Source organism: Enhydra lutris, unplaced genomic scaffold (genome assembly GCF_002288905.1).
Source record: "Enhydra lutris kenyoni isolate GAN:26980312 unplaced genomic scaffold, ASM228890v2 scaffoldscaffold34, whole genome shotgun sequence".
Taxonomy (NCBI): Eukaryota; Metazoa; Chordata; class Mammalia; order Carnivora; family Mustelidae; genus Enhydra; species Enhydra lutris.
The window spans coordinates 16,747,805-16,772,033 of NW_019154118.1; the positions used below are offsets into that span (position 1 = coordinate 16,747,805).

At 39.7% G+C, this 24,229-nt stretch overlaps 1 protein-coding gene across 2 annotated transcripts in view; it reads right to left on the bottom strand.

Annotated features, from left to right (window-relative positions):
• Positions 1-24,229, bottom strand: part of LOC111153671 (ring finger protein 214) — a 44,386-nt gene that overhangs the window by 1,887 nt on the left and 18,270 nt on the right. For both annotated transcript variants that reach the window (XM_022512819.1, XM_022512818.1), the window contains exons 7-14: positions 3,134-3,230; positions 2,856-2,944; positions 2,223-2,313; positions 1,923-2,021; positions 1,321-1,697; positions 1,052-1,184; positions 754-858; positions 405-500 (exon numbers count right to left, since the gene is read on the bottom strand). In XM_022512819.1, the coding sequence (XP_022368527.1) occupies positions 405-500; positions 754-858; positions 1,052-1,184; positions 1,321-1,697; positions 1,923-2,021; positions 2,223-2,313; positions 2,856-2,944; positions 3,134-3,230 (1,087 nt within the window). The remainder of the gene's footprint in view (positions 1-404; positions 501-753; positions 859-1,051; positions 1,185-1,320; positions 1,698-1,922; positions 2,022-2,222; positions 2,314-2,855; positions 2,945-3,133; positions 3,231-24,229) is intronic.

The window sequence follows — 24,229 nt, forward strand, 5'->3', positions numbered from 1 at the left end:
TCAGTCTGTGAAGATCATCCCCAACAGGCAGACCTCCAAGCTGTTCTGTTAATGGATTTACTAATCTCACATTCAGGTTCCCGATTCCATCCTTGTCTAAGCAGTCTCCTGACAATGCTATATTTGAAACAATGGTTAGATATTTATGTCTTATTGTCAGTGTTCCAAGAAAGTAACCTATCAGTGCTCTAGGACGTGCTGCTCACCCAGTCCCCTAAAGAGAATGGGGGGAAAGGAAGCTGGGAGATCCTAGCTGCCAGCATTCTGAATTCTGTTGACCATTTAAGCCACAACCTACTGAAAACCTCATGTTGAGATATTAATGATGAGTATCAACACAGCAACATGTCTGAGAAAAACTCAGCAAAGAAGGAGTGGCAAGGAAGAAGGTCCGCAGCACCCACCTCCTTGTGTAGCACGTGGGTACAAGCCATTGGGTGCAGCTCGCTGGGCTGGACAAGCTTCTGGCACATTAGACACAGCTTACAGGTGGCTGGAGCCTGCAGGACAGAGAAGGGACAGCCAAAGAGTAAGGAACCTCTGGGTCTCCTTGCCTCTTGTGCCCATGATGCTAAAAGAAAGAGAAGTTCAAATACAGATTCTTGCTGGAAGCACCTGCGTTTTCTCAGCTGGGGTGGCCAACAGCCCAGCTGATGAGAGGGCAGTTTTTTCCCTGCACTCCACCTGTAAACCTGTTCCCTCCTCACCCCCTAGCTTCTCCACATCCCAGTTTTCAAAGAAAAAGAGCCTTACATGTGAAGACCTTCCAGGATACGAAACTTGGGCAGAAGGCAAGAACATTGGGGTACTGATTTGGGTCAGCGGAGCAGGGAACAAGGCCCGGATCCGACCGAGGGGCTGTGGGCAGAAATATTGTCAGAGTAAGGAGAGAGAGTCTGAGCGACAGAGCAGATAACAAAAAGAATTCATTTCTTTCCCAGTCCAACAGAGGAAGACCGCAGGCTAGAGACCCCTGGCTGGAGGGCTGTGCGCCACCCTCAGTTCTTCCGAAACCTGCCTTTCCCCCACCTGAGCGGGTCTGAGTTCCCACCTGAGTACTGGCTGCCACCCGCTCGTGTTCGGCCAGGCGGGCTGCTACCAACTGGATCAGCTCCTCCATGGTCAGGCCTGCCATGGTGGTCCGTGCGGTCTTGATTTGCTGAAGAATGTTGGTCATCTGGGCCCTAAGAAGCCGTATGTTGAAGGAGACAGATTCTACGCTGTCCTTGTGGGAAATCTCCAGGAAACCTCCCCTATTTTCAACCACAGACATTTCTCTGACACATTTTTTTATTAAAATTAGTCCTGAAAGATACTTACTTATTGCATTGGGGGAAGCGAGTCAGTAGCTTCTCCAGGATCTTCTCCAGTTTGTCTACTGGTTGGGGCCGGGGAGTTTCAGTAGAAGCCTTAACACCACCCAAGCCTGGGGGAGGCGGGATGGAGGCAGCAGGGGGCATGTGTGGACCGTGGGGGCCAACGAGGGAACCCAAGCCAGGGCTACTTCTCCCATGGGAGCCAGGAAGGGGTGGGGAAGGCTGGCTGGGCTGGGTAAGGGCAGGGTTTAGGATTGGGAAAGACAAGGAGCGGGGATCTGCGCTGGGCATAACCATGGGCACTGTGACCTGCCCAATGGAGAAGGGCATCCGAGGAGGCAGAGAGGGATTCGGCTGAAACACCTGAAGCATGAAGTCTGTCTATAAGCGGGAGAGGTGAAGGACAAGAGAGAAAGGACGAAAATGAAAGTTTAGGAATCTGGAGCAGAAATCAGTGAGTAATTCTTAGGCCAGATAATACCAATAATAATGTTATAATAAATAATACCGGTAGTAAAACCAATCTCTTCACAAAAGGAGCAAGTAGAAGACTCTGGCTGTGCCACCAGCACAGAAAGGCAGACGGCCCCACGCCAGCCCTCTCACCTCTGATGGGGGTGGAGGCAAAGTGGGCGTAGGGATTTGAGGAAGGCTGCTCAGCTTGGCTCCGTTCCTCACCAACTGGATATGACTGTTAAACTGGTCCTAGAAAGAGAGCCAGGAGCAGATTACCCTTTCTGCTGAGCTGAGTAAGCCGCCTGAGAAAGAGGGCATTGTCCGGTATCAGGAGAGCAAAGGCAGGGGTGGGGCAGGCCCTCAGTGACGATGTACAAGGTCCCTCCCAGTCACCAGAGGTGTAAGCACAGACTGAACCGTGACACAAAGGTCACACGGTGCAACACTTACCCGAACATTCTTTTTCATCATCCGAACTCCGTTCAGCCTTGTCTCCCACTCCTGTTTGGAACGAACTGTCTCTAGTGTTGGGGGGGTTGACCTTTCAAGACACCAACAGGAATTCAAAGAATTAGAGCAAGGCCAGCTCCTGGCTCTCGGAGCTAGCAGGACAGTGGCTGGTCAACCAGGGGCAGGAAGAGGCCGGGGTTCGTGTGCTTCACTCTAAGTCGGGCATCTCTGAAGCCAATTCTTAGAGAAAGAGGACCAACCACAGAGAGAGGGCTTTTGTCTGCCTGGAAATGCCACAGAGGTCCTCCAGATTCCATGGCAGAAAGAGGAGAATGACTATGAGAAACAAATCTCCAAAGATACTTGTTATGCTTTGACACCGTGAAGAGATACTATTTATGCAGTTGGAACCAATACAATCAAAAATACAAAACTGTAAGATACAGGAAGAGAAATCACTAAACCATGGCTATTGTGCAGACAAGGTGGCCCTCGAGTTCCTGTGAAGACAGAGTAAGTGCCAGACTAGCAAGCCTCAGGTTTCAGAAAACTAACCAAACCAAATGAAACCAAACCACCGAAAAAACGCAAAACTGCAGGACCACTAAAACTCTCTAATGGGAGGGTACTTACTTAAGGTAAGTAAGGTGCAATTCTGCCTCTTTTTCTGCTTCTTCTAGTTTCAATACCAGCAACTCCTTCCGACTCTCTAGTGATAAGATCTAAGGAAACCACACACACACACACACATTAATGATATTACATATGCGAAGCTACCCCCAGCTAGTTAAAACAAGTGCTTAGTGGCTGTATGGTATAATACTTGTACAGCTTAGCAGTATAACACCACACCCAAAGATTATACTATCTGGAAGCCCCAAATCAAGGCTTTCCCACAGAGCTCTTCTCACCTCTGCCTTCCAGGCCCGCTCTGTCTCTTCCATAATGTTCCGATTTATTTCGCCATCCTGATTCTTGAGTCTATCCAGTTCCATTTCCCACACTTCTCTGTAAAGTCAAAAACCAAGAACAAGAGAGGGGAGAAAGACAAGATTGCTAAGGGACATCAAGGCAGAAGTAAAACCTGAAACTGATCTAGCAGGCATATTATAGGAAGTCTTACTCTAAGTATTCATATAGATCTAGACGAAGAATGTTTAAAAGTGGTCTATAATTGCATAAAGGCCCTATATTTGAAAGTAAAAATATGGGGCGCCTGGATGGTAAAGGGTCTGCCTTCACCTCAGGTCGTGGTCCTGGGGTCCCAGGATTAAGCCCTGTGTCGGGCTCCCTGCTCAGCGGGGAATCTGCTTCTCCCTCTCCCGCTGCAGCTCCCCCTGCTTGTGCTTGCTCACTCTCTCACATAAACAAAATCTTTAACAAAAACGGTAAACATATTCACATCTCCACTTGCTAAAATAAGGTTGCCCAGAGGAGGAAAGAGTGTACTTAGAACCAAAGCCCACTGCAGGCAGAAAGTTCTATGCTTAGGGAAGGCTCAGAATCATTACGCTATTCCTCTTACTTCCCCATTTGTCCTTAGCACAGGTATGAAGAGTGCAGAACCAAACACAGAGACCCATTTAATACTCAGGTCTAATGCAGCAAGTTCTGACTCACTACTCAGCACACAGACGCTGGCTTACTGATTTTCATATTTGCTTAGCCATAGGAAACATTCTTCAGAAGAAAAAACTGTTCTCTTCACACCTCAGAACTTACCTTTTCCATCAGCATCCTCCCTTCTCACGCCACCCTCCCAGCCCCATCCCTGCAACGTAACATACACACACAGGGTCGGGGTGACCAACCGCCTGGTGCGCCTGTTCCCAGAGCTCTTGCCGTGGGTGGCAGAGTCAAGCACCCTACTCAGGACTAAAGGAACAGAGCCCATAGAAGGAGCTCACTACATGGCACTGGACTGTATCAAGTTTTATGGCTGGAAAGCAAAGGATTACCCAGATCAGTGGAAAGAATATGGAATGTTTTCACTGTATTTTAAAAAGTCGAAAAGAAAAGGAAAAGGCTGGGAAGAGTTGTATCTTGAGAAAAATGTTGCCACTTTTCTATGGTAAAAGAAACAGGTTCAGTCCCCTTCTGTTTTTCAGCAGTAGCCTTACACACCTTACATCTGACCCCGTCCTTCATGTATCCCTGCTCCCTCTTTCACAGAGAAGGTGACACACACACATTCATTCACAGATTCACCACGAGTCTGCCCTTCTACTGACAAGGTCTATTCACGTAACAGAAATGACCAGGTGGGCATTTTCTTCCTTGATCTCTATGTACTGTCATTCCCAAACCAACCTCCTGCCAAAATAAGAATTCTCTAATGATTCTTCAGACAAAGGTTTATAGGTAACTGTGTTTCCCTGCTATGACACATATTCCTCAAATTAAAAACCACACGAGGAGTCAGAATTCTCTTACCAAAAGAACATGTGAAATACGCTATGGAGTCATTCAGTGACCCATTTTGCTTACAGTGGGATAACTACAGAAAAACGGGCAGCTGCCTTCTTTGTTTGATGTTATTCTTGAAGATTATAGACGTCACTGAGTATCTCTTTCATTAAATACATTTGTCAACTATAGATACATATTTCTGTAAGAAAAATCCTTCTACCATGTCCATGGGGAGGGGTCAGTCCACATATTCACATACAGTAATCTTCTCTTTGGGCACTGGCTACATCTACTTTGGGATCCAATAACACAAAAGGAACCAGTAGTTAAAAATAGTTAAGGAATTCTTAAACAGTCAAAAATGCTCAGCTTTATCATATGTCAACTAGCCTATAACATATGCATCAGACCTGCAACTCACACCGGAAAAATAATCAGTTCCCCATGGTAAATGGTCAAAAAAATTCTTGGTAGAAGAGAAACCAGTGAGTCTATTTAAACTTTTTAAATGCCTCATCTCATTTCTTTTAAGTCCCAGACTTCTGTTATTTTGCATAGCTAGTTTAGGGAACTGATGGCTCAAATAAGTAAATTCTAGCAGATCGTATAAGTCTGACTTGTAGTTCCCAATTTTTGCATGATTTATAAAATTAATTTTGTTTTTGATCACGTAAATAACATAACTTATGAAAAATTTAGAAAATACAGAACAGAAAGAATCTTGTATAGAGGTTCCAATTCTCACTTACTGGCTATATGACCCTAGACAAATTACATAAACGTTCTAGGATTCTTCATCTGAAAAATGAGTAATACCTAGATCATGGGACTGATGGGAGAATTTACTGAGAAAACACCCATGAAGAATTTATTATGGGACCTAGTATGTGGGAAGTATCCAACAAACATCATTTTATTGTTTTTTTAAGATTTTTTTAAAATTTATTTATTTGACAGAGTAGGAGAGCACGAGCAGGCAGAGCAGCAGAGGGAGAGGGAGAAGCAGGCTCCCCAATGAGCAGGGATCCCGATGTGGGGCTCGATCCCAGGAACTTGGGATCATGACCTGTGCCAAAGCCAAAGACTAAGCCACCCAGGCGACCCTGAACAAACGACATTTTAAAAGTATTTTTCAAATTTACCTTCTCACAATTGTAATACAAAGAATCACTCATATACTTCTTTCCAGTCTTTTAAAATAAATATTTATATATTTATGACATATAAATCCATTATGTGTGCTTTCAAACAGAAACTGTGATCTTTCTCTTACTTTTTCAGCCAAACGTGTTTTTCCACAGCAGTAAGTATTCTTCAAGAATTTGATTTCTAAATAACCATCCATTGTACATATACACTATTATCTATTTGCGTATTAAGTTAGTTATAATTTCACAATGATAACTAATACAGCTAACAAGTACAACTTATAGTAAGCTTATTATTATATTATATATTATTATATATATTAATATGTTATATAATAATAAGCATTATTATTATTGTTAACACAGGTTAACGATAAAAGTAATGTACCTAGATTTACGAGGAAGCTACTCACAGTAGTGAAGAGCATGGCCTCTGGAGCCAAACTAAGCTCTGAGTTCAAATCCAGACCCTATTATTATCTATGTGACCTCTGGCAAGTTACTTAACCTTTCTGTGCCTCATTTTCCTAACATAAAATGGGGATAGCAATAGAGTTTACCTTTCATAGAGCTGTTAGTGTACTAAACGAATTAATGTATGTAAAACACACAGAACAGTCTCTGGCATATAGGAAGAACTGAGTAAATGTTAGTTCTGTCATTTGGATGGTAGAACATCTTCCTTCAGAGAAACCAAAATATATGTATATGAATTTTCCATAAGGCACGGTGGAATTCAGATGATTCTAATGGGCAGAAGCTGATAAATTTCTGGTGAAACACTCTCCACGGTCACAGAAAAAGCTAAAAATTAAGATGTTTGCATCCTCAGCCCAAATACCCTCTCTTTTAGAATATATTATACTCTAGGCAAGGCAAAAGGAAACAAAACGAAAACTGTTGAGTAAGTTAATATACAGGGGTGAAAGTTATAAAATCCTTTACTCTGAAACTAACACTAATACAAACCAATACAGGATGCATGAGGTCAGACAGAAGCAGAAAAATTTACCTCAGGGTTGATTTGCAAACTTATTGTTTATGAGGCTGGAATTCTTCCTTGATTTAATTTAATTCAACAACATCTACCAAGCAGCAATGTGTGCGTGGCACTATGCTAAAACCTGGAGATATAAAGATACCCAGGTCCTGCCCCAAGAAAACTCACTATCTAGGTAGTTTGCCAGGTAAATGAAGAGAACAAGGAAACTGGGCAGAACAGCCAGCATGGGCAGAGGCCAAGGAGGAAGAGAGCGCTCAGCTGAGGGAGGTCCAGAAAGTTGCAGACAGTGGACACACGAGTCCAACGCTCAGTGGCATCGTCTGGGCTGGGGATGCGAATGAGTGCCACAACCCTAAAGACAGCAGTAATGGGAGCCCTAAGTATGGAAGAATTCATCTAGAACAGCAGTTTGCAAAGGATAGTCCACAGGCCCCAAAACCCTTTGAGGGCCTGGACTGTAAGGCTGGAACTTATCTCATAATGACACTGAAGTTACTTGCCTCTGTCACTCCCATCCCCTCACGAGTCTACAGTGGATTTTCCAGAGGCTACAGGACATATAACAGTACCGTCACTGATAGCTAATGGAATATATGCTTCTGTATTCTCATGTTTTCTAGCATGCTCTAAAGTAATAGGTTTAGGGCATAATTTAAGGTCTCAATTTTTTTTCCTTCTCTGTACCTCTGTTGTGCTTTTACTAGCTATCTTTAGTTATACTTGCTATAATCTCTATAATCTCGTTAGTGCCTAATAAATAATCACTGTAAAATTTCCAAGTTCTCCAGGCAACTGGGTGGAAACAAGTACTTTTTGTTAGTTTGTTTTTGCAATAATTTTTTTTAATTTTTGAAAATTTTCTCTATTTTTAAGTTAAATCTAAAATGTATTACTTTAGGGGTGCCTGGGTGGCTCAGTCAGTTAAGGATCTGCCTTCGGTCACTATCTCAGGACCCTGGGATTGAGCCCCATGTCGGGCTCCCTTCTCGGTGGTGAGTTTTCTTCTCCCTCTCCCTCTGCTGTCCCCCGCCCCCCACCGCTCATGCACACTCTCTCTCTCTCTTTCAAATAAATAAATAAATAAATAAAAATCTTAAATAAAATTTATTACTTTAGAATTTAACTTTTTTCTAAAATAAAAGAAAATTTATTTGTATTTTCCTCTTACATTGAAAAATGAATCACTGGCTCAAAAAAGACAGATTAGAAGACTCACTTTCTCAACCCATAGCTGCAATGTAATACATCTAAAAGATCCTAAAAAAGGCGCAGTGGCCTACAGTTTTCTGACTCATGGAAAGAAAGAATCTACTCCAAAGAAATTGGGCAGAATTATAAATAAGAAACCAAAGTATGATAAAAGCCATCTTTCGCTTGCCTTTACAGACATTCATAATTTCCTTTACTTCCTCTTCAGCCACAAAACATTTTCTAATTATATTGTGCCAGTTAAGTTAGAGTGACATTTCGAGATCAATCATTCAGAATTTAAAGAAAAAGGGCCTATTTTAAACGCAGATGTGATAAAGTCTTTAAAATTCATAAAAATCGTTAAAGCCTTTCAAACCAGAAATGAAAAAGCCGCTGAAGCATCTTACAGGGAAATTACTGTACTTCACTAACCGGAGAAGCACAACCTTGTCCAGCTGACATTGCTACATACCTGCTGGATAAAAAGTCAGTAAAACAAGTCATGGCAATGTCCCTTTTTAATGACACAGTAACTCATCAAATTAAAGATACTGCTTCACAGCTGAAGTGAGAGAGTTAAGATCTCATCTGCAGAGTTGTAATTCTGCTTCACAAACGGACAAATCTGCAACTGCAGTTAGATCCGCTATTTTGATTTTATTCATCTAGTACTGGCACCAACCAAGCATCAGAGAGAATGTTGTCTGTGAATTCCTGGCAACAAACACAAGCGATGCTCCCATAACCTAAGCTGACTGACCTTTTATTGTCATGGTTTAAGCTTTACTTAAGGATGTCATGATGAAGCCATACAAAATAATAATTTAATTAAATCCTGACCTCTAACTACATATTTTTAAAATATTCTGTTTGATAAAATGTTACATGCCCCCAAGTATGTGGTTGTCTCATGGAAAAGCACTTGTGACACCATTTGAATTGTGAGTTGAGCTAGCCCTTTTTTCATGAAACACCATTTTTAGTTAAAAGAACAAATGACAGACAAACTATGGTTATTTGAGCTTTGAGTATTTGGCAAATATATCCTTGAAAATGAATAAAATACTCTTGTTATTACAAAGAAAACAACTGACAGTATTTATTGCCAACAACCAATTTTGAGCTTTCAAGCAAAAATTAGAATTTGGAAAATCTATACCAGCCACTGGGAGCTTGAATGATCCCCACTACTTACAGACTATTCTGATGAGATCAACAGTGACATAAACAAATGAGATTCCTTAAAGGTTATATGATAAAACATGTCAACACTGAGAAGGTCTAAGTAACTCTAAACCAGTATTATCCAAATTATCAATGCTCTCTGTTACCAAATCCACTTTGGAACCCACTTGGAACCGAAGACTTGGCATAAAGATGATTTTAAGCTGAAGACATCTGAGGTTCAACAGATGCAGAAAAAAGCCTTCTGGGAGCTTCCCTTATCTGCCTAAAAAGCAGCAACTTCTGGGAAATAAGGATGTCATAAATTCCTCTTCAGAGCGGATCTACTCCCAGGAGACAGAATGTGAATAAAAACTACCCCAAATCCCTTCTGTAGAGGAGTGCTATGGTTCTGAAAGAGACAGAAAAACCACTCATACCCGTATAGACAAATATTATCACAAACTTTTAATCTGTTTGTTCTCCTGAAAAGCCACTTATCTTTCCAAAAAGCCCCTTAAGTCCCCTTTCTCCCCACCTTCCTAAGAAGTCATTTGTTTTCCTGTAAGTGCCTTTCTCCCTGCTCCCCTCCACCTACTCAGATGGCAGATAAGCCCCAAATTCCAACCACCTTCTGAGTTACTCATCACTCAACTCTCCCACACGTATACAAGTTGTACTTGTAAACTGCTCTCCTGTTAATCTCCCTTTTGGCAATTTAATTGCAGCTCAGACATTAAACCCAATAGGGCAGAGGGAAGTTTTTCTTCCCTGATACAACACAGTGAAAAAATCCATTCAAAGTATAACTTAAGCCAATGGATTCAACTAACTTTTAAGAAACTATCACCAGTACCATTTTGGGATACTATAAAAAAAAATATCCACAACTGTCTAAAAAAGGCTACTAAGGGGTGCCTGGGTGGTTCAGTTGGTTAAGCGTCTGACTTCGGTTCAGGTCATGATCTTGGGATCCTGGAATCAAGCCCCACATCAGGCTCCATGCTCAGTGGAGAGTCTGCTTCTCCCTCTCCCTCCGCCCTTCCCCTCACTCATGTGCAACCTCTCTCTTGCTCTCAAATAAAAACTTTAAAGAATTTTTTTTTAAGATTTTATTTATTTATCTGACAGACAGAGATCACAGTAGGCAGAGAGGCAGGCAGAGAGAGAGGGGAAGCAGGCTCCCTGCTGAGCAGAGAGCCCGATGTGGGGCTCGATCCCAGGACCCTGAGATCATGACCCGAGCCGAAGGCAGAGGCTTAACCCACTGAGCCACCCAGGCGCCCCTTTAAAAAAATTTAAAAAAAAATTTTAAAGCTATTAAAATACTCCTCACCTTTCCAAATACCTATGTGATGACCAGATTTTTTTCACACACTTCAATCAAATCACCATACTGTAATGGATTACTTACAGAAGTAAGATAGGAGAATTAAGCTTCTTCCACGAAAAAGAGACTTCCAAAAAGGTAAACAATGTTATTTTTCTATTTAAATTGGTTTTTGCTCTGGGTTGGGCAAAGAGCTCAAAAGACACAAAATCCACAAGCCACCAGAGAAAAAACTGATAAACAGGAAAACTGGACTTCATCAAAACTTAAAATTCTATGATTCAAAAGGCATCATCACAAAACACAAAGGCAAGTCACAGGCTGGGAGAAAAATATCTGCAAAACACGTATCTGATGAAAGGGCTGTATCAAGAACATTCAATAAGAAAACAACGTGCTTTTTGTAAATGGGTAAATACTCGAATGGACACTTCATCAAAAAAAGAATGAAGAATGACAGATACAGATAAGGGCGTGAAAAGACGCACAACATCAATAGTCATTATGGAAACGCAAACTAAAACCACAATGAGAGACTATTAAAACACTTCTGAAAACGCCTAAAACTAAAAAGACTCATAATGCCAAGTATTGGTGACAATATGGAATAACGGCAGTACTATACACTTGCTGGTGGGAATGCAAAATAGTAAAGCAGCCTTGGAAAATGGTTTGGCAGGTCCATATAAAGTTAAGCAAACATATGGCCCAGCAATTCCACTCCTAAGCATTTACCCAAGATAAAAAAAACATAGGGTGCCTGGGAGGCTCAGTCCTTAAGAGTATGCCTTCAGCTCAGGTCATGATCTCAGGGTCCTGGGCACAAGTCCCACATCAGGCTCCCTGCTCAGCAGGAAGCCTGCTTCTCCTTCTCCCACTCCCCCTTGTATTCCCTCTCTCGCTATCTCTCTCTGTCAAATAAATAAATAAAATCTTAAAAAAAAAAAAAAAGAAAACATCCATAGAAACACCCAAGTGGCTTTATTTATCATAGAGTTTAAAAAAGGAAAACAACACAATTGTCCAACAAGTAGTTAATACGTAAACAAATCTGACAAAATTTTATAATGTAATACTACTCAGCCATAAAAAGGAATGAACTACTGATATATGCAACCATATGGATGACACACAAAAGCTTTATCCTAAACAAAAGGCTGTATGTACTGTACGATTCTATTTACATGAAGTTCCAGTAAAGGCAAAACTATGGTGAGAGAAAGTAGATCAGTTGTTGCCAATGGCTCAGGGTAGGGGAGGCAACGGACTCCAAAGAATCACGAAGGAATTTTGGGGGGGTGGTGGAAATATTGTATATCATTTTTCTGCTGGGGTTCCGTGACTGTATACATCATTTAAAATTGGTACATTTTATCACATATAAAGTATACCTCCATAAACTGCAGTTAAAAAGAAACGAATCTGCAAGCCCCACCCCAAAGCCACTGCAACCTATTCCCCTTCCTATAGTTATCATTTCTGTATCTCAGACATCTCATTGTCATTACACCTCCTCTCTCTGTAGGGGTCAACAAATCTTATCAATTCCTACCTCAGAATACCCCCCTTTCAGTTCCTTTGCCAATTAGATCAGACCTTCATTTTGTCTGGCTGAAACTCTGTCTTCCTGACACCAGCTGATCGATACTTTAGCCCATCTAAACTGATGTGGACAGAATTATCCTACAAATTAAATCTGGAGAGGTTCCACTTCTAATAAGGACAGAGTTGCTTCTAACAAACCAACATCTTACAGGTCAAAGCCATAAATTCTAAACAAAATGTTAAAAACAAAAAAAAAAGCGCACCTATCTGAAGGCATTAGACAGCAAATAAGAACCAGCCATAAACTGGAGAAGACTTGACACCTGCGAAAAGTGAGTATCACTGTTGTTTCCTGTTTTGTAGTTATCTGCCCAAGGGCCAACCCTAGCCAGTTCTATGCTGATGGCTAAAACTGAGACAGAAACCTTACAGGCTTACCAGCTTGAGAACTAAAGGACAAAATTGCGAACTACTGTAACTGGATGTTGATGTTTAAGCCCAATGTGACAGATTTTTTTTTTAAAGATTTTATTTATTTATTTGACAGAGATCACAAGTAGACAGGTAGAGAGAGAGGGGGAAACAGGCTCCCCACTGAGCAGAGAGCCCAATGCGGGGCTTGATCCCAGGACCCTGAGATCATGACCTGAGCCCAAGGCAGAGGCTTAACCCACGGAGCCACCCATGTGCCCCGTGACAGATTTTTTTTTTTTTTTTTAAAAACCAAGACTGGGGCACCTGGGTGGCTCCTGGGGTTGAGCCTCTGCCTTTGGTTCAGGTCGTAATCTCAGCGTCCTGGGATCTAGCCCCGGTCGGGCTCTCTGCTCAACGGGGAGCCTGCCTCCCCCTACCCCTCTGCCTGCCTCTCTGCCTACTTGTGATCTCTCTCTCTGTGTGTGTCAAATAAATAAATATCTTTAAAAAAATAAATAAATAAATAAAATAAAAATAAAAAAACCAAGACTTCTTGGAGAAATAGAACAAAATCCCGAGTCTCTACAAATCAGGATTCAACCAAAAATTACCAACACACAGAGAAACAGGAAACATGATCCACAGTCAAGAGCAGCAGTTGGCAAACTATGGCCTGTGAGTCAAATTCAGGCCGCCACCTATTTTTATAATTTTTGGGGGGAACACAATCATGCTCATTTTATTTACTTATCGTGCATGGTTGCTTTCATAGTTACAACAACAGAGCTGAGTAGTTGCCACAGAAACTTATGGTTTGCAAGCCTGGATATTTACTATATGGCAATCAATCTCTCTCCTCTACCCTGAGCCACTGACAATCATTGATCTGCTTTCTCTCACTAGAGATTTGTCTATCCTAGAACTTGATGTAAATAGATAGTATGTACTTTTGATGATGGTTTCTTATTTAGAATGATCCTTCATGATTCTAAATCCTTGTCAACAAAAAAAGAAATTCAATGGACAAGAACTTCAAGGTCACCAAGATGCTGGAATTAGCAGGTAAGGATTTTATTTATTTATTTATTTGACAGAGATCACAAGTAGGCAGAAAGGCAGGCAGAGAGCGGGGGGGAAGCAGGCTCCCTGCTAAGCAGAGAGCCCAATGTGGGGCTCGATCCCAGGACCCTGAGCTCATGACCTGAGCCAAAAGCAGAGGCTTTAATGCACTGAGTCACCCAGGCGCCCCGCAGGTAAGGATTTTAAAGCATTTACTTTAACTATGCAAAAGGACAGAAAAAATACATTCTCAAGGAGTGCATTAAGTAAGAATTTTCAGCAGAGAAACAGAAACTATAAAAAGGAAATAAACTGAAATGACCGAACTGAAAAATACAATACTGGAAGTATGAAATTCATTGCATGGGCTTAACAACAGAATAGAAATGATACAAGAGAGAATCAGTGAACTTGAAGATACATCAATAGAAGTTACCCAATATAAGGAACAGTGTAAAAAACATAGTAAAGAAATGAACAGAGCCTCCAAGAACTATAGACAATATCAAAGCAACTAACATGTGAAAGCAGAGTCCCAGAAAGAAAGGAGGAAATGGGACAGAAAAAATATATACAAATTATGTCAGAAAATTTCACAAAATTTGATGAAAAACATAACTTTACAGATTAAGAAGCTCAGAAAACCCTAAACAGGAAAAATATGAAGAAAATCACACCTAGGTAGATCAAAGCCACATTGCTGAAAACGAAAGACAGACAATCTTGAAAGAAGCCATAGGAAAAAAATGACATAATACATAGAAGAAAACAATAATATGAATGGTCACTGACTTCTCACCAGGAAGAATAGAAGCCAGTTTATATTAGAATAACTGCACAGAGATATTCACAAAATGGACAACTCAGCATTAAAAAAGAATGAATACCTAGATCTATTCAAGAATCAATAATTAATAACCTTCCAAAACAAAAAAGCATCAGGCTTAGAGGATTTACTCATAAATACTACAAAACATGTAAGAAAAAAATTGGACCAGGGCACCTGTTGACTCAGTTGGTGAAGCAAGACTCTTGATCTCAGGGTAGGGATCTCATTGGGGGCAGAGATTACTTTTTTTTTTTTTTTTTAAGATTTTATTTATTCGACAGAGAGAGAGATACAGCAAGAGAGGGAACACAAGTTAGGGGAGAGGGAGAGGGAGAAGCAGGCTTCCCACCAAGCAAGGAGCCTGATGCGGGGCTCCATCCCAAGGACCCTGGGATCACGATCCAAGCCAAAGGCAGATGCCCAACAACTGAGCCACCCAGGCACCCCCAGAGATTACTTAAAAAAAAAAAAAGAAAGAAAAGAAAAAGAAAAAGCTATACTAATTCTCTATAATCTCCCTCAAAAGACAGAAGCAGAGGGAATACTTCCTAGCTCATTTTATGAGGCCAACATTAACCTAATACCAAAACCAGACAAAGATATTAGAAGAAAACCACACACCAATATCGCTCATGAACATAAGATGCAAAATCCTCAACAAAATGTAAGCAAATCAAATCTAAAAAAATATAAAAAGAATTTAAACCATGACCAAGTGGAATTTATCCTAGGTATGCAAAGCTAGTTCAACATTCAAAAATTAATTAACATAATCTGTCCCACCAGAGGACTAAAAAAGAAAAACCAAAGATCCTATCAAAAAAAGCATTTGATAAAATCCAACATTCATGATAAAAACTCAGTAAACTAGAAATAGAAGGGAATCTTCTCAACTTGATAAAGACTAGCTACAAAAAACCTACAGCTAACATCATACATAATGGTTAGAAACTTGAAGCTTTCCCATTAAGATCAGGTATAAAGCAAGGATGTCCCTCTCACCATTCATCAATATCATACTGGAAGAATGCAATAAGACAAGAAAAGGATATCAAAAGTATACAAATTATAAAGGAAAACAAAAATATCTTTGCAGATGACATGATCATCTATATAGGAAATTGTTAAGAATAAAAAAACCCTCCTTGAACAAAAAAGAGATTAAAGTAAGGTTGAAGGATACAAGATTCATATACAAAAGTCAACTGCTTTTCTATATACTATCAATGAGCGAATTTTAAATTTAAAACAGTATCATTTACATTAGCATCCCCCCAAAATGAAATACTTAGGTATAAATCCAACAAAATATATAAAAGATCTTTATAAGGAAAACTATAAAACTCTGATGAGCAAAATCAAAAACAGAACTAAATAAATGGGGAGATATTTCACATTCAAGGATAGGAAATCAAACATTATCAAGATGTCCATTCTTCTCAATTTGATCTATAGATTCCATGCAATCCCAATCCAAATCTCAGCAAGTTATTTTATGGATGTCAACAAACTAATTCTAAAGTTTATATGGGGGCACCTGGGCGGCTCAGTGGGTTAAAGCCTCTGCCTTCGGCTCAGGTCATGATCCCAGGGTCCTGGGATCGAGCCCCGCATCGGACTCTCTGCTCAGCGGGGAGACTGCTTCCTCCTCTCTCTCTGCCTGCCTCTCTGCCTACTTCTGATTTCTGTCTGAAAAAAAAAAAAAAAAAAAAAAAAAAAAAAGTTTATATGGAAGGCAAAAGACCCAAATCAGCTGTAACAATATTGAAAGAAAAGAACCAATTTGGAGAACTACTAATACCAGACTTCAAGACTTTCTATTAAGTATTTTCTATAGTAATCAAAACAGTGTGGTAGTGGCAAAATAACAGACAAACAGATCAATAAAACAGAATAAAGAGTCTATTTCAGATCCTCACACAAACAATCTTTGACAACTAATCTTTGACAAAGGAATGAAGGCCATAAAATGAAGCAGAGTTTCTTCAACAAATGGTGCTAGAAGAATTGGACAACCACCTGCAAGTGAAGCTAAACATAGACCTTACACCTTTAACAAAAGTTAACTCGAAATAGATTATAGGCCTAAATGTAAAAAAAAAAAAAACACCTATAAAACTCCCAAGGTAACATAAAAGAAAACCTAGTTGAACTTGGGTGTGGTGATGCCTTCTTAGATACAAACCAAAGACACAATCTGTGAAAGAAGTAACTGACAAAGTAGACTTCAAGACTGAGAACGTCTTAGGGCACCTGGGCAGTGCAGTCAGTTGAGCACCAACTCTTGGCTTCGGCTCAGGTCATGATCTCAGGGTTATACGATCAAACCTGGTAACCAGCTCTGTGCAGAGTCTGCTGAAGTTTCTCTGTCTCTCCCTCTCCCCGCTCTCTCAAATAATTAAATCTTTTAAAAAATTGAGAACTGGGGCGCCTGGGTGGCTCAGTGGGTTGGGCCTCTGCCTTCGGCTCGGGTCATGATCTCAGGGTCCTGGGATCGAGCCCCGCATCGGGCTCTCTGCTCGGCGGGAAGCCTGCTTCCTCCTCTCTCTCTCTCTGCCTGCCTCTCTGCCTGCTTGTGATCACTCTCTCTCTGTCAAATAAATAAAATCTTTAAAAAAAAAATTGAGAACTTCTGTTCTGAATTAGATAGTATCTAAAGAATTAGAAGACAAATCACAGACTGGGAGAAAATATTTATGATAGATACATCTGATAAAGGATGGTTAAATATACAAAAAACCCCTAATACTCAACAATAAGAAAATAAACCTGATTAAAACATGGGCCAAAGTCCTTAACAGACACCTGACCAAAGAAGACACACAGATGGTAAGTAAGCATATGAAAAGATGTTCCACATCAACTGTCATCAGAAACACGGAAATTAAAACAGCAATGAGATACCACTACACATCTATAAGAATGGCCAAAACCGATAATACCAAATGCTGACAAGGATGTGAGCAACAATAATTCTCATACATTACTGGTGGGAATGCAAAATGGTGCAGCCACTTTGGAAGACAGTTTGGTGATATCTCACAAAACTAATCATACTCTTACCATATGATCCAGCAACCGCACTCTTTGTAATTACTGTAAGGAGCTGAATACTTAGGTCTATACAAAATCCACACATGGATGTTTACAGCAGCATGTTTATGTTCATTCATAACTGCCAAAACCTGGAAGCAACCAAGATATCTGCTAGTAGATGAATGGATTTAAAAAAACTGTGGTACATCCTGACAATGGATTATTATTCAGGACTAAAAATAAATGAGCTACCAAACCATGAAAAGACATGGAGGAACCTCAAATAGACATTACTAAGTAAAAAAAGCCAATCTTACATAACTATATACTGTATGATTCCAACTAATATACCATTCTGGAAGAGGCAAAACTATGGAGACAGTAACAAGATCAGTGGCTCTTGGTAGGGGACAGGTGCAAGAGGGACATGAATAGGTAGTGCGCAGGGGATTTTTAGGGCACTGAAAAATACTCTGTATGATATCATAATGATGGATATATGTCATTATACATTTGTCCAAACCCACAGAATGTGCAAAACCAAGAGTGAACCCTAAGGTAAACTATGGACTTTGCATAGGTTCACCCTTAGTAAAGAATGTCCCATTCTGGCAAGTGATGTTGATTAATGGGAGGCTCTGCATGTGTGGAGGCAGGGGTATATGAGAAATCTCTGTATGTTCCTCTTGATTTTGTTGTAAACCTAAAACTGCTCTAAAAGAGAAAATCTTAAAAAAGAAAAGGAATAAACTATTGAGGTATTTCATATCCATGATAACATCAAGGATGAATCCTTAAAATAGGCTGAGTGAAAAAAGCTAGACACAAATTTCTAGAAAAGGTAAATGTAATCTATAGTGACAAAGTGTTTACCTGGGAACTAAGGGGAAGAAAGGGCAGTGATGGAGAAGGGACACTAGAGAGTAATGGCTATGTGCTATACTTTGTGTTGGTGCTTACATGCATGATTAGTTTGTAAAAATTCATCTACATGCAACTTAAAATAAGTGCCTTTTATTGATGTATATTATATCTAAAAATCTTTGATTGTTAAAAATCTAAAGGATAATAACTCCAAGATTCTACAATTAAGACTCTGAAAATTTCCCAAATACCTTATCCAAGAAAATTACAAGTCTAATACAAAATAAGCAGCAGTTATGTAATTTTTGTAACGAATGTTGCCAGTGAATTAATGTAACAGATGTGTATTTGGGAAAGGAAAGGCCAAATTAAAATAAAATTCTAAAAAATATTCAAGAATTAATATTCAATTTACATAGCAGAAGAGTACACCTAGATTCAACCATATCAATACTTACATTAAATATAAACTGACTAAAACCTCTAATTAAAAGGCAGCTTGTCAGAATAAATCAAAAAGAAAGATCCAATTATTATGCTGTCTTTATGACACACAGGTTGAAGATGAATGATGGAAAAATATACCCCATGTAAAAAATAAGCATAAGAATGCAGCATCTATATTAATATCACATAAAGTAAACTTTAACATGAAAAATATGGGGGTGCCTGTGTAGCTCAATGAGTTAATCCTCTGCCTTCGGCTCAGGTCATAATCCCAGAGTCCTAGGATCAAGCCCCACAGCAGGCCCTCTGTTCAGCAGAGAGCCTGCTTCCCCCTCTCTTTGCCTGCCTCTCTGCCTACTTGTGATCTCTGTCTGTCAAATAAATAAAATCTCGGAAAAAAAAAAAGAAAGACTATGAAAAAGAAACATTTCATAATGACAAAATGGCTAATTCATCAAGAATATGTAATGATCATAAATGTATATGTATCTAACAATATAACTTCAAAATATAAGTAATAAAAATTCACAAAATTAAAAGGAAAAAGAGGAAAGTCTATAATCATAGAGATTTTAACATCACCCCCTCAAGCAACCGATATAATTACATTTTTAAAAATTAAAAAGTAGAATATGCCTCAGTAAGTATAGATAGAAATATCCCTAAAAGATAATAGCAAGTCAAATCCAGCAATATATAAAAACAATAATGTATCTTTTCCAAGGGGGTTTATCCCAAGAATAGATAATTGGCTTAACATTCGAAAATAAATCAATATAATTCACCATATTAACAGAATAAGGGAGAAAAACCATTCAATAATTTTAATAGGTGCAGAAAAACTATTTGACAAAACTAAGCACCCACCCAATCATGTTAAAACTCTCAAAAAATTAGAAACTGAAGAGAACGTCCCCAGTATGATAAAGGGCATCTATAAAGAACCTATAGCTATTATCCCAATTAACAGTAAAATACTAAACATTTCCCTTTAGGACTAGAAACAAGCTAAGTATGTCTACTCTACCACTTCTATTCAACACTGTACCAGAGGTCCTAGTCAGTGTACTAATGTTTACAAGAGATAAAAGGCTTAAGATTTGAAAGGAAGAAATAAAACTGTATATTCATAAAAGCTATAATTGTTTATGTAGAAAATCTTAAGGAATCTACAAAACAACTAAAACATTAATATGTAAATTTAGCGAAGTAGTAGATATAAGGTAAACATACAAAATAAATTGCATTTTTACATACTAGCAAGAAATGGTTGGGGCACCTGGGTGGCTCAGTGAGTTAAGCCTCTGCCTTGGGCTCAGGTCATGATCTCAGGGTCCTGGGATCGAGCCCCGCATCGGGCTCTCTGCTCAGCAAGGAGTCTGCTTCCCTCCCCTCTCTCTGCCTGCCTTTCTGCCTGCTTGTGATCTCTGTCTGTCAAATAAATAAATAAAATCTTAAAGAAAAAACAAAAAGAAATGGTTGGAAATTTTTCTGAAAATTTAATTCTCCTTAAATAGTGTCAAAGAACATAAAATACTTAGGAAAAAAATTTCTTTAGAAACCTAAAGAAAGCTGTGTAAGACCTTATACTCTGAAAATTCTGAAATGTTGGTAACATAAAGGTTTAAATAAACAGACAGATATATATTTATGGATTGGGGGGCTCAGTATTATTAAGATGCCAGTGTTCTCCAAACTGATCTACAGTTTCAAAGGAACTATGAACCACCAATTTTTTTTTTTGTTTTTGTAGACACTGGCAGGCTGTTTCTCAAACATCTATGGTAGTGCAAATGACCTAAAGATAGTACAAAGTCCAAAGAACCTTGAAAAAAAAAAAAAAAGCAGACTTTATATTTTGTGACCATGACTTACTATAAAGCCATAATCATCATAACAGCATGATTTGGCATAAAGATGGACAAATATACCAATGCAATAGAATAGTACTCAGAAATAGACCCACTATTTATACAGATGACTCAAAATGTCATTTGGTTTTTGGCAAAGGTGTCAAACAATCCAATGGGGGAAAAGGATCGTGCTGGGACAACTGGATAGGCACATGAACCTCAAAAAATGAACCTCAGCCCCTACTTCTCACCATGCACAAAAATTACCCTGAGATGGATCATAAAGATAAAAGCTAAAATGATAAAGCTTCCATAAGAAAACAGACGAGAACACCTTTGCTACTTCAGGGTAGGCCAAGGTTTCTTAGGACAAAGAATGCAATAACTATAAAAGAAAACTTGATAAATTAGACAGCCTTAAAATTAAAACTTCTGTTCATCAAAAGATACAATTAAAAAACAAATAGCTAAGTCAGAGAGTAGAAGAACATTTTCACAGAATATATAACTGACTAAGGGCTTTATATTTGCAATAGGCAAAGCACAAAAACAACCAAAAAGAAGGGTGGCAAAAATCTGAGTGGACACTTCACAAAAACAAACACTCATAGCCAATAAGCAAATGGAAAAAGTGATCAACATCATTAGCAATGAGGGAAATGCCAAATAAAACCACAACGTAACGCACCACTTGAAAGGCAAGGATATGAAGCAACCAGAATTCTCATACCTTGTAGGTAGAGTGTAAAACGGTATATCCATTAGGTAAATTGATCTGTCAGTTTCTTTTTTGGCGGGGGGGGGGGGGGTTTGTTTGTTTCTAACTTTTTAAAAAGATCTTATTTATTTATTTGACAGACAGAGATCACAAATAGGTAGAGAGTGCGGCAGAAGCAGGCTCCCTGCTGAGCAGACAGCCGGATGTGATGCAATGCGGAGCTTGATCCCAGGACCCCGAGACCATGACCTGAGCCGAAGGGAGAGGCTTAACCCACTGAACCACCCAGGCACCCCCATCTGTCAGTTTCTCATAACACTAAACATATACCTACCCTACAAGCTGGTGATTCTACTCCTAGAAATTTACCCAAGAGAAATAAAAGCATATGCTCACACAAAGACATACTTGACTATTCACAGCAGCTCTAGTCATAATAGTCAAAATCTGGAAACTGTTACATGCCTCTCAAACGGGAATGGATAAACTGTGGTATATTAACAAAAGGAATACTACTTGACAATATAGAGACATGAATGAATGTCAGAGGCATTATGCTGAATGAAAGAAGTCCTAGACAAAAGAGTACATATTGCATGATTTCATTTATGTGACACTCTAGAACAAGCAGAGTTAACTTACGGTGAGAAAATCAGAACAGTGGTTGCCTTTGGAAGAAGGGACAAGAAAAGACTGGGAAAGTGTGAAGGGACCATTCGATTTAAGGGTAGTATTCTCTGTATCTTAACAGGGTTTGAATTACACAGGCATTTGACATTGGTCAAAACTCATGGAACACCATACGTAAGATTTATGTATTTAACTGCATATACATTACCAAAAAAAAAAAAAAGGAAACACAAATACTATTTAACTCTAATTAATGATATGCACATTAACAGATTTAAAGGTGAAGTTACTGGTGACTGCCACTTACTCTGATATACTTCAAAAAGAAAAAAAAGATGGACTGATGAATGGATAGAGGGATGGAAAGATATTCCTAAAACAAATTTAGCAGAAAGTTAATTGTTGAGTCTAGGGAGTGAGTGTTAAGATACAACATTTCCAGCTTCTCCTAATGTTTAAAAATCTTCATAATAAGATACTGGGGGAAAAGTAAATCCAGTAATTTCATTCCTCTGCCTACAAATCCCTGCTGGTTACACTCAGTAATTACCAATGGCCTTTACTCAGACCTGGTTCTCATGTACTTCCCTGCAGTTTCTGACACTGTCACGCACCTCCCCCTTTGAAGCCCTATACTACTATTCTAAGCTGTTTCCTTTTCTTTCTGCCTTCCCTTCCTCTTTGTACTCCCAAACTGTAGGTGTGCCTCAGAGTTCAGAACTGAGCCCTACTCTACACTTTCTCTCATGGAACACTTTCAGTCTTGTAACTATCACCACCATGCAGTCAACTCCAAACCGAGACAAAGCATTTCTTCTACTCCAGGGTCCCACTTTCAATGGCCGACTGAGGATTTTAACTTCTATGTCTCGTATCATCACATTACCCTTACCCTCAGAACTTAAAATGGGAATTCCACTCCAATTACTATCCAGGTAGCACACAGTTACCCAGGGTCAATACCGAAGTTAGTTTTGACACCTCCCCCAGCCTTAATCTCTAAAATAATCAAGCATTGATTACTCCAGAATCCATTTCTTCCTTTTCATTCCACCATCATGAGTCTTATAACAATCCTTAGAAACTCAGTTTATTGTAAGAGCTTCCCGGTTGGTGTCCCAGCCTCATTCTTTCCCCAAAATTCATCCCGCATATTTCTAAAACATCTCCAATTATGCATCTCCTATTTGTATAACTTCTGTGATTCCCTATATCCAAAAGATATTAACACATACTGAGCAGAAAAAGTTAAGTGAGATGTGTTACTTGCTGCAGTAACAGATTTCCAAATATGGACCCCTCCCAAAGAACCAGGCCTGCTGGTGTTCCTGCTCAGCCCCCTCCAACACTAAATCTGCGCTGGCCCTGTGACTCATTTTAACCAAAAGAATGCCACAGAAATAGCCCTGTGCCAGTTCCAAGTCTGTGCCTTAGGAGAGCCTAGAAACTTCCACTTTTGTACTCCTGGAAGCTCTGAGCCACCAAGTAAGAAATCTGGCCCCTCTGATGGAAAGACCACCTGGAGAGGGAAAAGACACTATGGAGAGAGAGAATGAGAAAAGGCCTAGACTTGTCTGTGGCTCAGCTGGGCCCAGCCTTCCAGGGGTCCCTGCCAAGGCTCCAGAAATATGAATGATGCCATCTTGGGTGTTCCAGTCCCAAACGCCATCCGATCACAGCTACAGGAATGAACCTAGAGGAGACTAGCAGAACCATCCATCCGAGACTTAATCAACCCCCAAAACTGTGAAAAATAATAAATTATTTTGTTTTAAGATACTAAATTTTTTTTTTTAAGATTTTATTTGACAGAAAGAGATACAGCAAGAGAGAGAACACAAGCAGGGGGAGTGAGAGAGGGAGAAGCAGGCTCCCCACTCAGCAGGGAGCCAGACGTGGGGCTTGATCCCAGGACCCTGGGATCATGACCTGAGCTGAAGGCAGACTTAAAGATGGAGCCACCCAGGCGCCCCAAGATATTAAGTTATTGATGGTTGTTTTACACAGCAATGGATCATCAAAACACTTAGTCTCAAGAAACTAACTATATGATGGGGGAGGCATTCAGGTCAACAAAAAGACCATCAGAGGTGTGTGTTACGACAGAGGTATACTCAGCATGCTAATGCATACAGAGGAGGGTCATCTAAATGAAACCTTCATGATGTGTGAAGGGGAGGAGATGGGGAGGATCTGGGAAAAGCTTTCTAGAGTAGATAATACAGGCTGAGTTTTAAATGAGTTCAGGTAGCAGTAAGTAAAAACCAGCAGGGTTCTTCGGGGGAGCAGTAAAAGTATAGCTGGGGACATGAACAGGGACTAGGTCATTGAGGGCCTTCCATACTACACTAAAGAGCTAAAACTTTA